Source organism: Saccopteryx bilineata, chromosome 4 (genome assembly GCF_036850765.1).
Source record: "Saccopteryx bilineata isolate mSacBil1 chromosome 4, mSacBil1_pri_phased_curated, whole genome shotgun sequence".
Classification (NCBI taxonomy): domain Eukaryota; kingdom Metazoa; phylum Chordata; class Mammalia; order Chiroptera; family Emballonuridae; genus Saccopteryx; species Saccopteryx bilineata.
The window spans coordinates 78,675,632-78,693,652 of NC_089493.1; the positions used below are offsets into that span (position 1 = coordinate 78,675,632).

The 18,021-nt window shown below is 46.2% G+C and overlaps 1 protein-coding gene across 1 annotated transcript in view; it reads right to left on the minus strand.

Annotated features, from left to right (window-relative positions):
- Positions 1-17,254, minus strand: part of STARD9 (StAR related lipid transfer domain containing 9) — a 165,493-nt gene extending 148,239 nt beyond the window's left edge. The window contains exons 1-3 of the mRNA XM_066276929.1: positions 17,120-17,254; positions 8,762-8,831; positions 4,991-5,107 (exon numbers count right to left, since the gene is read on the minus strand). Of these exons, the coding sequence (XP_066133026.1) occupies positions 4,991-5,107; positions 8,762-8,831; positions 17,120-17,166 (234 nt within the window). The 5' untranslated portion in view covers positions 17,167-17,254. The remainder of the gene's footprint in view (positions 1-4,990; positions 5,108-8,761; positions 8,832-17,119) is intronic.
- Between the last annotated feature and the right edge of the window lie 767 nt (positions 17,255-18,021).

Below are 18,021 nucleotides of genomic sequence, written 5' to 3' on the forward strand. Positions count from 1 at the left end.
ATTAGTTTTTCATTGCGCATTGCGACACCTTAGTTGTTCATTGATTGCTTTCTCATATGTGCCTTGACCACGGGCCTTCAGCAGACCAAGTAACCCAGGGATCCCCAAACTACGGCCCGCAGGCCACATGTGGCCCCCTGAGGCCATTTATCCGGCCCCCACCGCACTTCCAGAAGGGGCACCTCTTTCATTGGTGGTCAGTGAGAGGAGCATAGTTCCCATTGAAATACTGGTCAGTTTGTTGATTTAAATTTACTCGTTCTTTATTTTAAATATTATATTTGTTCCTGTTTTGGTTTTTTACTTTAAAATAAGATATGTGCTATGTGCACAGGGATTTGTTCATATTTTTTTTTATAGTCTGGCCCTCCAACAGTCTGAGGGACAGTGAACTGGCCCCCTGTGTAAAAAGTTTGGGGACCCCTGAAGTAACCCCTTGCTCGAGCCAGCAACCTTGGGTACAAGCTGGTGAGCTTTTGCTCAAACCAGGTGAACCTGCGCTCAAGCTGGTGACCTTGGGGTCTCGAACCTGGGTCCTCTGCATCCCAGTCCAACGCTCTATCCACTACGCCACCGCCTGGTCAGTCCTTCACAATAAGTAGAGACTCAGAGATGGAGGAGGCACTGCCCTTCAGGGATTACATCCCTCTTAACAGTTAGAATCACTGCTTCCAAAGCCATGAGATTCCTTTTGGGCAAGAAGATGATCTAAATAATTCTGAATCAAGATCAGAATAAGATATGATACACACAACAACAGAGATGAATCTCAACTACATAATACTAAATGAAAGAAGCCAGACTCAAAAGGCTACATACTGGCCTGACCTGTGGTGGTGCAGTGGATAAAGCGTCGACCTGGAAATGCTGAGGTCGCCGGTTTGAAACCCTGGGCTTGCCTGGTCAAGGCACATGTGGGAGTTGATGCTTCCAGCTCCTCCCCACCTTCTCTCTCTGTCTCTCTCTCCTCTCTCTCTCCCTTTCTGTCTCTCTCTCTCCTCTCTAAAATGAATTTAAAAAAAAAAGGCTACATACTATTTATTACATTTAGACATTCTGGAATAGACAAAACTGTAGGGACAAAAAACAGATCAGTAGTTGCCAGAGGCTGAGGGTAAGAAGAATAGCTTATCTACAAAGGGGAATAAAGGAATTTGGGGATGATGAACTATTTTATATACTAAGCTAAGCTACACAACTGTGTTTGTCAAAACTCATACAACTGTACACCAAAAAGGCAAATTTTACTATATCTAAATTACACTTCAGTCAGACTGACCCATTTTCTCCACACACCCCTAAACATGATCACAAATGCTGCAGAGAGGATAGTATTTTGGGAGAGAATAAAATAGATGATATCTAGATTCTTTCCCACCCCAAGTCCTATGATTTTATAATAATCTGCCTCTTCTACCCGTGGTGATCTCGGAGCTATGGAGATTAGGATTAAGTCTGGGCTCCAATTTCTGTTAAAGTAATTGGCCCCTCCGACCAAATCATATGGATATGAGACCTGCGACCATTCTTGGACCTCTGGCCTACTCCAGACTGTGAGTTTGTTTTCCTTCTCTCTACTGTCCTGACTCCCCATGGGAACAATGAGGGCCTTAGACAATTAGTAAACAAGCCAGAATTAAGCTCAGGAACTCTGGTTTTATACCTCTGCACAGGCTTCCTGTCCAAATCTCATTTGATCTTTCCATTGAACTTCAGGCAACAAAGGAAGAATCATACTTATGAATTCTGATCATCTATAGACTTCTGGGCTTCCACTAGATTATTTTTATACACTTAAGCTACAAAGTGTAAAATGTGAGCTTCACACCAAAATCATACCCATGCTTGTTGATATATAGAGATATGTAGTTGTTTTGATTGCATATATACACATACCTCCCAGATTATTGACTTATCAAATATTACACATAATAGTTCATTTTTCCTAGGTGTGCCATGGCCAGGGAGAATTGAAATAGCCATCACACCTTCTACTAATAGAAAGAGTACTGCCTTCTATGCCACAAATACAATCACAACTGTGAACTGCTGTACACATCCCATCCTCTCATTTGAGAGTCAGTTTCTTTCTTGGTTCTTCTTGGAGGAAATCAGTAAAAGTTACATACACCAGAAACCACTTACCTCAGAAATACTTGAGTGCTAGGATAAAAGTCAAGGGCCATAAGACAAGCCTGGACCTGCCAGTGCCCTCATATTCCAAGGGACAGAGAAGGCTCAGCAGGGGCCATGTAATGTCCACACCACCTTTTTCTGCTGAGCATTTACATCAAACACAGTTTGACTATAAAGGTAGAGTGTTCATGTAATAATAGAAAGAACCCACAGAAACAACAAATCTCACAGTGGTCTAGGGTCTTGTTTCCACATGATCCCCTCAGAAGGGAATAATGGGAGAATTACACTTCTGTGATTTAAAACTACCCAATAGCCTGACCAGGTGGTGGCGCAGTGGATAGAGCGTCGGACTGGGATGCTGAGGACCCAGGTTCGAGACCCCGAGGTTGCCAGTTTGAGCGTGGGCTCATCTGGTTTGAGCAAAAGGTCACCAGCTTGGACCCAAGGTTGCTGGTTCGAGCAAGGGGTTACTTGGTCTGCTGAAGGCCCGTGGTCAAGGCACATATGAGAAAGCAATCAATGAACAACTAAGGTGTCGCAATGCGCAACAAAAAACTAATGATTGATGCTTCTCATCTCTCTGTTCCTGTCTATCTGTCCCTGTCTATCCCTCTCTCTGACTCTCTCTCTGTCTCTGTAAAAAAAAATAAGTGAAAAAAAAAAATAATAAAACTACCCAATAATCTTCAGAAGTCTGCATCAGCAGAAAATCAGTACTGTCCTGTAAGTCACTCAAACTTGATAACTCTGTTCCTTTGGTATAATTAGAAAAAGTTTCACAGAACACTAAAATACTTAGAAAATACACTTTGGCTTTTTTTCCTCCCCCTGCGAGAGAGAGACAGAGAGAGGGACAGATAGGGTGAGAAGAGAAGCATCAATTCTTCGTGATGGTATCTTGGTTATTCATTGATTGCTTTCTCATTTGTGCCTTGACCAGGGGCTACAGCAGAGCGAGTGACTCCTTCCTCAAGCCAGCGATCTTGGGCTTCAAGCCAGTGACCTTTGGGCTCAAGCCAGTGACCATGGAGTCATGTCTATGATCCCAGTCTCAAGCCAGCAATCTCGCGCTCAAGCTGGTGAGCCCACACTCAAGCCAGATGAGCCCACATTCAAGCTAGTGACCTTGGGTTTCGAACCTGGGTTCTCTGCATCCCGGGTTAATGCTCTATCCACTGCGCCACTATCAGTCAGGCTCACACATTTTGGCCTTTTTATTCAAAGGTATCTAGACTGACAGGGAATTATTGTTCAAAGTTTCCTGCAAAAAATTTCCATTACCAGTGGTATTTCCTAAGGACATACCCCTGTAGTGTTTGCTTAGATATGTAAGTATGATGATACTGATCCATGAAGGTCAAATACATGGTATTTCTAATTTTAGGGATGAACTTTCATACAGAATACACTGGTGGCTGCTGGGGTGAGGGTTATTGTCTGTGATCATAGCATTGAATGAGGCAAGGCTTGCTGTCCATCATGAGGACTGAACACATGACCTTTGACAGTACAAACCAGAACAATGCTGCTGCTGCTGCTGTTGCTGCTGTTTCACAGAAAGAAAAGAAAGTCCTGTAGATCTACCTGGCCAGACCAGCTGCCTTGGAAACTTGTAAGAGCTAGGCCAGGGGTCCCCAAACTTTTTTTTTTTTTTTTTTTTCATTTTTCTGAAGCTGGAAACAGGGAGAGACAGTCAGACAGACTCCCGCATGCGCCCGACCGGGATCCACCCGGCACGCCCACCAGGGGCAGTGCTCTGCCCACCAGGGGGCGATGCTCTGCCCATCCTGGGCGTCGCCATATTGCGACCAGAGCCACTCTAGCGCCTGAGGCAGAGGCCACAGAGCCATGCCCAGCGCCCGGGCCATCTTTGCTCCAATGGAGCCTTGGCTGCAGGAGGGGAAGAGAGAGACAGTGAGGAAAGCGCGGCAGAGGGGTGGAGAAGCAAATGGGCGCTTCTCCTATGTGCCCTGGCCGGGAATCGAACCCGGATCCTCTGCACGCTAGGCCGACGCTCTACCGCTGAGCCAACCGGCCAGGGCCCCAAACTTTTTATACAGGGGGCCAGTTCACTGTCCCTCAGACCGTTGGAGGGCCAGACTATAAAAAAAACTATGAACAAATTCCTATGCACAGTGCACATATCTTATTTTAAAGCAAAAAAACAAAATGGGAACAAATACAATATTTAAAATAAAGAACAAGTAAATTTAAATCAACAAACTGACCAATATTTCAATGGGAACTATGCTCCTCTCACTGACCACCAATGAAAGAGGTGCCCTTCCAGAAGTGTGGCGGGGCTGGATAAATGGCCTCAGGGGGCCGCATGTGGCCCACAGGCCATAGTTTGGGAACCCCTGAGCTAAGCAATACTACCAGATACAGGAAGGGTAACAAATAGCCTTGGCTGATCCTTTCAATCCTCATCAGATCAACAGAATTCACTTTTCACCTACCTTGCAGGCTGGCAGATTAGCTGTCCAGCCCTTTACACTCAGCCTAGGAGCACAAGCCTCTAGGATTACTGGGCCCTTCTGTTGCATACACAAGGCAAGTTTGAGATAAGCCCATTCATTTTCCATAGGCACAGAACACTAACTTGTACCCACCTGAATCATGCTGAGGCCAAGCCTATATAAACACCAGCCAACTCCTATGCCCTGAGCAAGCAGTCCTTTCCTCTTTCTTCCTCTTTCTGCAACTGATGCCTCTCACTATTACTTCTCATATCAAATATCATTAATTTTTGACCAAACTACCATAAGTAAGAAAGAGGCAGGGAAATGTTAATTTTCCGATAATTATACAGTTATGAAAAACTGAGAAGAGTGAAAAAAAATGACATTACCACATCCTGAGATGAATACTGGGGGTCCTCTGGGTTTACTGACCAGTAGCAATAATCAAAGCCAAATGCCACAACCTTCTCCCGGAAGTCGCCAAAGCCATCTGATCGACTGTCCACCTAAAATCAAACATAGAATCCAGTGTATTTTCTATTATAAGAATCTGGCCTGACCAGGTGGTTGCGCAGTAGATAGAGCATCAGACCGGGATGCAGAGGACCCAGGTTCGAGACCCCGAGGTTGCCAGCTTGAGCACAGGCTCATCTGGTTTGAGCAAAAGCTTACCAGCTTGGACCCAAGGTTGCTGGCTCAAGCAAGGGGTTACTCAGTCTGCTGTAGCCCCACGGTCAAGGCACATATGAGAAAGCAATCAATGAACAACTAAGGTGTCGCAACAAAAAACTAATGATTGATGCATCTCATCTCTCTCCGTTCCTGTCTGTCTGTCCCTATCTATCTGTCCCTCTCTCTGACTCTCTCTCTCTGTCTGTTATAAAAAATAAAAAAAAAGAGTCTGGCTTGTGGCTCTTGATTCCTCTATGTTATATCTAGAGATCTGGACTGGTCATGAGAATCTTCATGATATCTATTTTAAAAAGAAAAAAGTAAACTCTGTTCTCATCTTGTTAGATACAATAAAGCCCCAGAGAATTAACTATTTGTCTTTCAAGCCCTGGCCACTTGACTCAGTGGTAGAGCGTTGGCCCAGTGTGTGGATGTCCTGGGTTCAATTCCCAGTCAGGGCACACAGGAGAAGACCATCTGCTTCTCCACTCCTCCCCTCTCACTTCTCTCACTTCTCTCTCTCTCTCTCTCTCTCTCTCTCTCTCTTCTCCTCCCCTCCTGCAGCCATGGCTCAATTGGAGTAAGATGATCCTGGGCATTGAGGATGGCTCCATGGCCTCCACCTCAAGCACTAAAATATGGCTCTGGTTGCAATGGAACAAGGGCCTCAGATGGGCAGAGCAACACCCCCTTGCCATGTGGATCCTGGTCAAGGCACATGCGGGGAGTCTGTCTCTGTCTACCCTCCTCTCACTAAATTAAAAAAAAAAAAAGTTTGTCTTTCATACTGTCATATATCTGCCTAAATATTATACAAACCAACCAAATGAGATGTTAGGCATCTTGGGAGAGAAAATCTTTACGTCCTTGGGCATCTTCTTGTCATTGTCATTTTTTCTTTAAGCATTTCTATAGCAGATACAGAAATTCATGAGTACTTTAGTCCCTGGGCCTGGTAAATTCTATCACCTAGGGCTTTCACGGGAATCCCTGGGGATCCACCCCAGTAAATTAGAAAGCACATTGGACAGAAGACCTAGGACCACCCTGACCAGATAGCTTGGTTGGTTAGAGCATCACCCCAAAGCACAGAGGTTGCTGGTTCGATCCCTGGTCAAGGCACATACAGGTACAGATCAATGTTTCTGTATCTCTCCCTTCCTCTCTCTTGCTAAAATCAATACATTTTAAAAAGAAAAAAAAAGGCCCTGACCAGTTGGCTCAGTGGTACAGCATCGACCCAGTGTGTGTAAGTACCAAGTTCAATTTCCGCAGAGAATAGGCAAGTATCAATTTCACAGAGGATAGGCAAGCATCTGCTTCGCCCTCCTCCCACTCCCCCTTCTCTCTCACTCTCTCTCTTCTCCTCCCACAGTCATGGCTTGATTAGTTAGAGCACGCTGGTTCTAGGCACCGAGGATGGCTTCATGGAGCCTCCACCGCTAAAAATAGTTGTCAGTGTAGCCCTGGCCGGTTGGCTCAGCGGTAGAGCGTCGGCCTAGCGTGCGGAGGACCCGGGTTCGATTCCCGGCCAGGGCACATAGGAGAAGCGCCCATTTGCTTCTCCACCCCTCCGCCGCACTTTCCTCTCTGTCTCTCTCTTCCCCTCCCGCAGCCAAGGCTCCACTGGAGCAAAGATGGCCCGGGCGCTGGGGATGGCTCTGTGGCCTCTGCCCCAGGCGCTAGAGTGGCTCTGGTCGCAACATGGCGACGCCCAGGATGGGCAGAGCATCGCCCCCTGGTGGGCAGAGCGTCGCCCCTGGTGGGTGTGCCGGGTGGATCCCGGTCGGGCGCATGCGGGAGTCTGTCTGACTGTCTCTCCCTGTTTCCAGCTTCAGAAAAACGAAAAAAAAAATAGTTGTCAGTGGCCCCAGTTGGGCAGAGCCATTGGCCCCAGATGGGAGTTGCTGGGGAGATCCGGTCCAGGTGCATCCCGATCCCGGTGCATGCAGGAGTCTGTCTCTCTATCCCCCCTAATCTCAATTAAAAGAAAAGAACTAGGACTAATCCAACTGCCCAGGGTAGATGAGGGCAGAGCCAGAGTTTGGAACTGCAGTGACCTCCAGGTATTGCACTGGGAGAATGGCATAATTCACAGAAATGCCTATTTATTTAAAATTTAGACTTTGGACAGAGAGAGACAACCCTTAGCACTAAGATCCACAAACCACAGTAGAATGAGCCCATCAGAATGACTAAGATTCTTAATAGATAACTGACCTCAGAGAAGTAAGCAGCCAGAAAGGTGTGATTAGAGTTTGATCTTGGCCAGGAATTATTAAGAACCAAAAATATGATCTCTCAAAACAAAGTAGCTGAAGTGATTAAAAAACAGAGACAGTAAAGAATGAAAGGTCTTTTGTCCCCAGGGAGCTCATGTTGAAAGTTTGGCGGTTCCGGTTCTCTTGCAGAGAGCTACTGACAAAAGGAGTAACATGGGAGTGGGCAGGACTGGGAGGCCTGAGGTCCAGATACCATTCACATGGCCAGCTTCCCTGTTTCCCTCCATTTCCCAAGACCCATAAAGAAAGAATCCCTCCCACTTCCACTAGCTTGGTAAGGGAGGAATGTGATGGAGGAAATAAGTTCTATGAGAGAGTGAGGGATCTGGGAGGAAGATCCCAGAGTTTTTCCAATTGTGACTCAAAGATCAGTCAAATCTGTGAAAGATACTTTGTAGCAACACTTAGACTAGTGACTGACTCCCTTCTGAGATCTTAAGGTTCTTACTTGGTCCTCACTATGGTCAAAATAAATCCTGCAATTGCAGATGTACATGCCTCTAGATATCAAATGAGAGGTTTGGAACAAAGTCTAACTCAGGGGTCCCCAAACTACGGCCCGCGGGCCGCATGCGGCCCTCTGAGGCCATTTATCCGGCCCCCGCCACACTTCCAGAAGGAGCACCTCTTTCATTGGTGGTCAGTGAGAGGAGCATAGTTCCCATTGAAATACTGGTCAGTTTGTTGATTTAAATTTACTTGTTCTTTATTTTAAATATTGTATTTGTTCCTGTTTTGTGGTTTTTTTACTTTAAAATAAGATATGTGCAGTGTGCATAGGGATTTGTTCATAGTTTTTTTTTATAGTCCGGCCCTCCAATAGTCTGAGGGACAGTGAACTGGCCCCCTGTGTAAAAAGTTTGGGGACCCCTGGTCTAACTGGTGCTCAAGTGAGTTAAGCATATGCATAGACTGTCCTCAAAATAATTTAAGCTAGGCCATGCCCCACCCCCATACAACCCTTGTGTTTACTTTCAAAGAACTACTGACCAGTTTTTAAAACAGCTGCACCTACTTGATAGAACTTGAGCTGCAGCTGCAACATCTCCTGCACTTCCTTCCTACATTTTGTATTTGTTTCTGGTTGGTCGGAGTCCTCCTACTCCCCTTCTCTATACACATTCACATACACACCTTTATGTAGAAGTCCCTGTAATAATACTGGCCCCTTGGTAGAGAGAAAAAAAATAATAATTTCAGGCTTACCTTTAAATTCCTGATTTTTGCCACTTTGCCATCAACTTCCACAATAATTCTTCCTCCTTCTTTGATCTCCCTAGAAAGAAGACCCAATCCCAAATGAGAATATTACTGCTTTTTTTAATTAATCAAAAAAAGAGAAGCCCTGGCCGGTTGGCTCAGTGGTAGAGCGTTGACCTGGCATGCAGGAGTCCTGGGTTCGATTCCCGGCCAGGGCACACAGGGGAAGCACCCATCTGCTTCTCCACCCCTCCCCCTCTCCTTCCTCTCTGTCTCTCTCTTCCCCTCCCGCAGCCAAGGCTCCATTGGAGCAAAGTTGGCCCGGGCGCTGAGGATGGCTCTATGGCCTCTGCCTCAGGCGCTAGAATGGCTCTGGTTGCAACAGAGCAATGCCCCAGATGGGCAGAGCATCGCCCCCTGGTGGGCGTGCCAGGTGAATCCCAGTCGAGCGCGTGTCAGGTGGATCCCAGTCAGGCACATGCGGGAGTCTGTCTGACTGCCTCCCCGTTTCCAACTTCAGGGGGGGAAAAAAAAAAGAGAGAGAGAGAAGCTAAAAGCAGTGCTATTGGGACAAAATGTCTCCATAACTTGGGTGTCTATCTCCATAAGTGGCCGAAAACATCACATCAAACAGTCTCTTAGCTGGCCTACTTCTCTGGATCATTACGATTTGGCTCTGAACAGCTAAGAGTCGCCATTACTGAGCATCCTCTATATACAACACCCTCCTGAGATAGCATCCTAACATATCTTCATTTTTACATACAGAAAGCTAAAGCTGAGAATAATTATATAACTTGTCCAAGCTCCTTTCAGCTAGCAGTGGTAGAGCTGGGATTTAAATTCAGATCTGTCTGACCACAAAGCCTGGGGTCTTAACTATACCTTAAAAATCAGGCTTGGAAACCCGGGAGAGTATCCTTGGTTCAGCACTCAACATGATATCACCTCTCATTTTCTCTGGTATTTTAAGCATGAAACAGGTTTTGAGTTCCTCTCTATTGAGATCCTGAAAAAATATTTCCCAGTCTTTTCCTTCTACTGGAACAAAAACCAAAATCCTTAAGAATCTTCCTATGCTGCAGTTAAGTAAAAACACATAACACCTATAACCAATCCCTAAAATCATTTTAAGGGGCTTAATCCAACTGAGTCACATACCTGAAGCCTAAAATGAATCAAATATACTATAGAATTCTTTTCCATAACATAAAGAGCTTTATGTAAAGTGCCCACAGCCAAAATGTTAACAGATAAAAAATTCATTAGCACTTCCTCCACTATAATGAAAGTCATTAATCCTTTCAGTAGTACGAATGTTCATGTATGTCCTTGTGCCTCCTGATCATCCAGAGTATGATTGTACATATATGATGGCTACATTAAAAAAAAGGCAAATGTATGTTCTTCTTGTTTCCATAAATTGGTTATCAAACAAACAGGATTTTACATTAATAAAACTGTAACTGGAACTAATGCCCTTTTTTTTTTTTTTTTTTTTTTTGTATTTTTCTGAAGCTGGAAACGCGGAGGCAGTCAGACAGACTCCCGCATGTGCCCGACCGGGATCCACCCGGCACGCCCACCAGGGGGCGATGCTCTGCCCATCCGGGGCGTCGCTCTGCCGCAACCAGAGCCACTCTAGCGCCTGGGGCAGAGGCCAAGGAGCCATCCCCAGCGCCCCGGCCATCTTTTGCTCCAATGGAGCCTCGGCTGGCTGCGGGAGGGGAAGAGAGAGACAGAGAGGAAGGAGAGGGGGAGGGGTGAAGAAGCAGATGGGCGCCTGTCCTGTGTGCCCTGGCCAGGAATCGAACCCGGCACTTCCGCACGCCAGGCTGACGCTCTACCACTAAGCCAACCGGCCAGGGCCCTAATGTCATTTTTTGAAAAAAAAAACTCACTCCCAGGTGTCAGCGAGCATGAAAAAAAACCTCACTACTCAAAGGGTTAATTAAATTATTCCTAGTATGGGACCCGAAAGTTGAGAAAATACATTCAGTTTCATTTTATCCTTCCTCTAAATTCTCAGGATGCAACCTTGAGGGCTGAAGCGGAGAGACAGGGATAAGGTAGGTCAGGGGTGATGGGGATGTCTTTACATTTAAGATTATTTTTTTAAACCTGTCAGTGAAATAAAGCCCTGGATAGTAATTTTCTCTCTGCCAGGTAATGACATTTCTGTTACTTAAATTTTCCCAAGGCCTGATATTCTTTCACAATTTTTTTTTAAGTGAGAGGAGGGGAAATAGAGAGACAGATTCCCACATGCATCCCAACCGAGATCCACCTGGCAACCTCCGTCTGGGGCAGATGCTTGAATCAACTGAGCTATCCTCAGTGCCTGAGGCCAACCCTTGGACCAACTGAGCCACTGAATGCAAGAGGGAAATAGAGAGAGAAAGGGGAGAAGGATGGGAAGAGAAGCAGATGGTCACTTCTCATGTTTGCCTTGACCAGGGTCGAACCTGGGAAATGGGCACACTGGGCTGACACTCACTCCACTGAACCAACTGGTCAGGGCCTTCTTTCACATTTGATATTAGATAATGTTTAAGTCAGCAGATATATTCTTCATCTCCCAGGATCATTAAACTGCTCACCCCTCTCCCTCCCACCCCCCAACAACGCCCTCAGCTCTTCTAAAAAAATTTTTTTTAATCTTTTATCTTTGGTATTAACATTTTACAGGATAACATTTTTTTTTTTGCCTTCTGTAGTTTAAAATAAGTTTTATTATCCTTCCCCAACTATAAAAGTATTATACAGCCCTGGCTGGATGGTTCGCTTGGCTGGAGCATTGTCCTCCAATGCAGAGGTGGCTGGTTCGGTCCTTGGCTGGGGCACATACAGAAACAGATTGATGCTTCTGTCTCCCCCTTACCCCCCTTCCTCTCTCTGGATTCAATAAAAATAAAAGATTAAAAAAAAGAGTAATATACAAATTATATACAGTGAGTTTGGACAATGATTTTTAAAAATCACACAGTAACTTTTCCAAATCTGTTATCTAATTTTTTTTAAGTTGGCCTTTTTTTTTTCATTTTTCTGAAGCTGGAAACAGGGAGAGACAGTCAGACAGACTCCCGCATGCGCCCGACCGGGATCCACCCAGCACGCCCACCAGGGGCAACGCTCTGCCCACCAGGGGGCGATGCTCTGCCCATCCTGGGCGTCGCCATGTTGCGACCAGAGCCACTCTAGCGTCTGAGGCAGAGGCCACAGAGCCATCCTCAGCGCCCGGGCCATCTTTTGCTCCAATGGAGCCTTGGCTGCGGGAGGGGAAGAGAGAGACAGAGAGGAAAGCGCGGCAGAGGGGTGGAGAAGCAAATGGGTGCTTCTCCTGTGTGCCCTGGCCGGGAATCGAACCCGGGTCCTCCGCACACTAGGCTGACGCTCTACCGCTGAGCCAACCGGCCAGGGCCTAGTTGGCCTTTTCTTGAAGATTCATCTAGGACTCTTTGGCATTAAAGCAACCAAAACCTAAAAACAAACAAAAAAACTTGAGCTTTTAGAGGAAACCTATAACAAACACTATAGAAAAGTGAGAAAGTCGCTGCCTGGAGCAAGGGGTTACTCGGTCAGCTGTAGCCCCACGGTCAAGGCACATATGAGAAAGCAATCAATGAACAACTAAAGTGTCCCAACGAAAAACTGATGATTGATGCTTCTCATCTCTCTCCGTTCCTGTCTGTCCCTATCTATCCCTATCTCTGACTCTCTTTCTGTCCCTGTAAAAAAAAAAAAAAAAATAGAAAAGTGAGATGCTGCTCCTCCCCTACCATTAATAGCCTAGTGGTTCCAAAATATTCTAGAACAAAATGAGGGTGAATTAAGGTTGAACACAACAGAAAAAAAGGGCAGTATCCTCAGGTGGGGAGCTGGCAGCACAGAGCTCAATAAAGTCTACTGAGGAGGAGGAGCCTTACACACAGTAGCATGGAGCTACTACCACTCACTTCCATGTCCTGAATTCCACCAATAGGCATACATTCATTCCTTAGGTTTTGCAAAAGGGCTAAATCCTCACACATTACTCTCAGGACAATGTTTCTCTAAGGGGTCCACAGGCCACTTTCATCAGAAATACAGAAGATGGTGGGGCTAATCTAATTCCTGTCATTAAGTTGCAGTGTAACAAGCTCTCCAGGTGAATTGTATGCACACTATAATTTAAAAATCACTGTATTAGAGGGGAAAATATCAAGTCATTACTACTTATCTATTCATTTGTAAAACTTTAAAAAAAAGACAACTAAGTATAGAGAGAAATAAAAATAGTTAAGAATTAAAAAAATAAAATAAAAAAGAATTATAGCCCTGGCCGAATAGCTCGGTTAGTTAAAGCACTGACCCAAAGCACAGAGGTTGCTGGTTTGACCCCTGGTCAGGGCACATACAGGAAAAGATCAATGTTACTATCTTTGTCTCTCTCTTATCTACCCTTCCCACTAAAATCAATAAATTAAAAAAAAAATTGCCTCACTCGTAGTGGCACAGTGGATAAAGCATCTTCTTGGAATGTTGAGGTTGGTGGTTCAAAACCCTAGGCTTGCCTGGTCAAGGCACATAGGAGAAGCAACTACTGTTAGTTGATGCTTCCTGTCCTCCCTCCTCCCTTTCTCTCTCTCTCTCTTCTTTCTAAAATCACTAAATAAAATCTTTAAAAAAAAAAAAAAGAATTATAATTCTAATACTTTATGGGACACATAAAATGAGCCAGGCTCTGTTCCAAGTATTTTAAGTATATTCTTTCATTTACTCTTCATAAAAATATTAATATCGCCTGACCAGGCGGTGGCACAGTGGATAGAGCGTCGGACTAGGATGCAGAAGACCCAGGTTCGAGACCCCAAAGTCACTAGCTTGAGTGCGGGCTCATCTGGTTTGAGCAAAAGCTCACTGGCTTGTGCCCAAGGTTGCTGGCTCGAGCAAGGGGTTACTCAGTCTGCTGAAGGCCCCCAGTCAAGGCATATATGAGATAGCAATCAATGAACAACTAAGGTGTTGCAATGCAAAACAAAAAACTAATGATTGATGCTTCTCATCTCTCCGTTCCTGTCTGTCCCTGTCTATCCCTCTCTCTGACTCTCTCTCTGTCTCTGTAAAAAAAAAAAAAAAAAAAAAAAAAAAGATAAAACTATTAAAAAAATATTAATATCGTTATTCTATTTTCAGATTTTTAAAAAAGCACAGAAAGGGCCTGACCAGGTAGTGGCACAGTGGATATAGTGTCAGACTAGGATGCAGAGGACCCAGGTTTGAAACCCCCAGGTAGCTGGCTTGAAGCATGGGATCATACACATGATCGCATGGTCGCTGGCATGGAGCCCAATGTCACTGGCTTGAGCAAGGGTCACTCACTCTGCTATAGCCTCCTGATCAAGGTACACATGAGAAAGCAATCAATGAACAACTATGGTGCTACAATGAAGAACTGATGCTTCTTATCTCTTTCCCTTCCTGTCTGTCTGTCCCTATCTGACGCTGACAAAAAAAAAAGCACAGAAAGAGAATATAGTGTATGAAAAATAACTTTTGACAGGTATAATGCTGGCAGTTGAGGCTAGGCAGGTTCACATTGAATTCAGAGGAACTGCAGAGCCAGAAAGCGTTGGGCCATTCCTATTTATTGGAGGCTCGCAGAGATGGGCGAGCAGATAAGCAATGGAAAACCACTTTCTGCAGTGGAGGGCATGGGATCAGGAAAACCGCCCCTTGCAGCAGCGGTGGCTGAGGAAATCAGGAAACCGCACCTCGTAGTGGCAGGAGAGCAATCTGGGCGAACTGTCACCAAGGAAAAGCAACCATAGCTTTTCATAGAGACACACACGTGGCTTTCTGCTACATGCTCACACACTAATCATGTAAAGTGATTGCAGCCAGGAAACCAACAAGCAAGCTTAACATAGCTGTTTCTCCCACAACAGGGCAGCAGGAAATGTTTCAGGGCCTACAGTATTGGTGGAAGAGAACATGCTGTCTCAATGATGAATGATTTTGAATATCCAATGAGCAACATAATGAGATACTTTCTGATTATGGGAAACAACTGTGAGGTAGAGGTAAAGGCATCAAAACCATTTCCCACATTATCATTTTACTGATGGACAGTCAGTTCTAGTCCTACTGAGCAAATAGGCATTTGATTGAGAAGTGCAACTTTTCTATAACCTCAGGAAGGAACAGTTTAGTCTGGTGAGCTGAATCTTGGCTCTACCTACTTTTGGATCTTAAACAAGACCATTTGATCACCTGGAAAATTAGAAAAAATAGAAGCTTAGACTAGATGATCTCTAAGATTTCATCCCAAATACATCAGATCCAATGACTTCATTAACTGTGTGCTTATTGAAGGTTGGAACATACTACGTAATAATCAATTCCCTACATTCAGATGAGCCTCACTGAAGATGCTGAAAATTAACAAACCTTAGAGCAGGGGTCTCCAAACTTTTTACACAGGGGGCCAGTTCACTGTCCCTCAGACATTGGAGGGCTGCCAAATACAGTGGTCCTCTCACTGACCACCAATGAAAGAGGTTCCCCTTCCAGAAGTGCAGTGGGGGCTGGATAAATGGCCTCAGGGGCCGCATTGCGGCCCGCGGGCCATAGTTTGGGGACGCCTGCCTTAGAGTATAGCTGCATCTCTGGATGCTGGGGTCACATTACATTTCTCCATATCTGCTCCTGAATCTGTGCTCTTGAATCCTCAGCCTACTATAATCTGCTCACACCTGGCTATCTGCAGTCTCGGCATTCTACCACTTGCTGCTCAAGGTTCTTCACATGAGCTCAGTAAATAAGCTTTGTGCCCTTCTTTCCTCCTCACTTTTGTTTAATGAGATGTTATTCTCTATTGTGGCTGAAAATAACTCAATTTCAATAGCATTTTTTTAATATATAAATTCCTAGTTCCCGGGGACAGAGAAGTCACTGTGAGGAGTGGTCAGTGTTGTTATCCCAGGAACCCTTAAAAGAACAGTTTTGCAAAAAGAGGACCTGCTAGCCTGATGGGTCGTGGCTTAGTGGATAGAGCATTGACCTGTAATGCTGAGGTCCAGGTTCAAAACCCCAAAGTCACCAGCTTGAGCGCGGGCTCAAAAGCCTGAGCACAGGGTCGCTGTCTTAAGTGTGGGATCATCAATAAGATCCCATGGTCACTGGTTTGAGCTCAAGGTTGCTGGCTCGGCTGGAGCTCCCCTAGTCAAGGCATGAATGAAAAGCAATCAGTGCACAACTAAAAAGTGACATAACTACGAGGCGATGCTTCTCACCTCTGTCTGTCTCTCTCCCTTTAAAAAAAAAAAAAAAAAGGGTATGCCAGAGGGGTGATAAATGGTGATGGAGATTTGACTTAGGGAGGTGAACACACAATACAATATACAGATGATGTATTAGAGAATTATACACCTGAAACCTACATAATTTTGTTAACCAATCTCACCCCAATAAGTTCAATAGCTTTTTTTTTTTAAAGAGGATCTGCCAGCCCTCCACAGCTTTATGTCCTATCACTACCTTCCCTCCACATACCCGCTTCCCAAACAAGCAAAACTGACCTGGTTCTTAACAGCCTAAGTCTTTTGCTCTCAGTGTTTTTCACTACACAGGACGCTTTTTATACCTTCTCCACTGGTCAGCAAACTCTAATAGATCTTTAAAATCAAACCCACCTGCCTGTGAAGCCTCCCCTGACTTTCCAAAGCTATCAGTGGAAAATTAGGGGAAAAGGGAAGAAATTACGTGTTTGCACACTAGATGCCGCCGAGCGCCGAGAGGTCGGCATGAGAAAACGCGCACTGCCGACGCTGAGGGAAGGGCTTGGAATAACTTCCCCTATTTCACAGCTCTGCTGTCTAGCATAGGATGAAACCAGACTCTCTGGGCCTCGGTTTCCCTCTCATGCCTTACACTCTGCCTCTCTCCACATCTTCTCCAAGAGAAGCCCACCTGCACCCACATTCTCCCTCAGTCCTCACAGGTACTCCAGAGACACCAAGAAGACAGAGAAGGCTGAGAATTCCTCTCCCCACAGAAGGATCCTTCTCAGCCCTTCCCAACGTGCCCCGTGAGAAAGGCCCCACCCGTGCACCTAGCCTTGAGCTGTGCCCCCTCAAATCTCCCGCTGACAGGGCGCCAGGGACGCCCGCCCCTGAGGCCGTCCAGGAACCGCTATCCCCCGAGGCACGACGCGAACGCTAGACCCCAGGTCTCAACTTTCCATGCCTTTAAGGTTTCCGGACCCCGGCCCTCTGGGCCACTTAATGTTAGAGTCCTCCATGCCAGAATCACTTGAAGGGGAGGAAGGGACCTCGCTCTCTAACTCACTTGACGACTCAGGCGCCCCCTCCCGCCCAGACTCACCTCTTGCTGAGGGGCCGGACCCTCACGGCAACTCGCACGTTCGCCATGCCTTGGCCTCCGCCCAAGTCTAGCAAGTCCGCCCAGCCGCGGCATCACCAGCTCCAGCCTCAAACTCAGCCCCAGCCCTGGTTCGGCCCCACCCGCCCCACGCGCCTACCGGGGTGGCCCCGCCCATGCGCGCGCCCCAGGAAGGCCGGGGCGGTGCCTGCTGAGCTCCCGCCAATCCTACGCCCAGTGGGCGACAGGGCGTCAGTCCAGGCCCGCCCTTCCCCGCCCCGCTTCGCTCCGCCCACCTCCCCGAGAAGTCTCGCCGGAACGTGCGCCCTAGGCCAGCCGGGGCGGTGCCTGCTCAGCCTCGGCCAATCCTGAGCGCCCGGGGCTGGAGCGTCCCGCGGGACAGTGTCTGAGAGTCCTGTGGACCCTCCTCCTAGGAGTTAGCTTTTGTTCTCAGACTGGTTGACGGTACTTGTAAAGCCAAGTAAAACCGTTAAACTTTGGTAAACGCCCAACAGTTTACAAAGTGACTTGCTAAATACTTTTAATCGTCTCATTGACCTTAGCTGTCAATTCTGAAGTTCAATCGTCGCATTGGGCTTAGCTGTCAATTCTGAAGTTCAATTTCAGGTGCAGAAACAAAATGAGGGAATACCGATGTTATTGCAGTTCCCAGAGAAGAGCAGTGTTTCTTTGAGGAGTCATTTGGCATGTGAAGAAGTTTAGAGTGCTCGCTGGCGAGCTCTCGAGTGTGCTGGAAACCTCATGGCCAGTCTGGCAGTGTCTGTGGTCGCGCCTGGCAATGCTTTTGGTCAGAATTGGCTATTTCACCCAAGAAGTAACCACAGAATACCTAACCAAGAGTTAAATGCTCTTTTAAGGTGTTGAGGATAGTCTCTGTCTTTGTG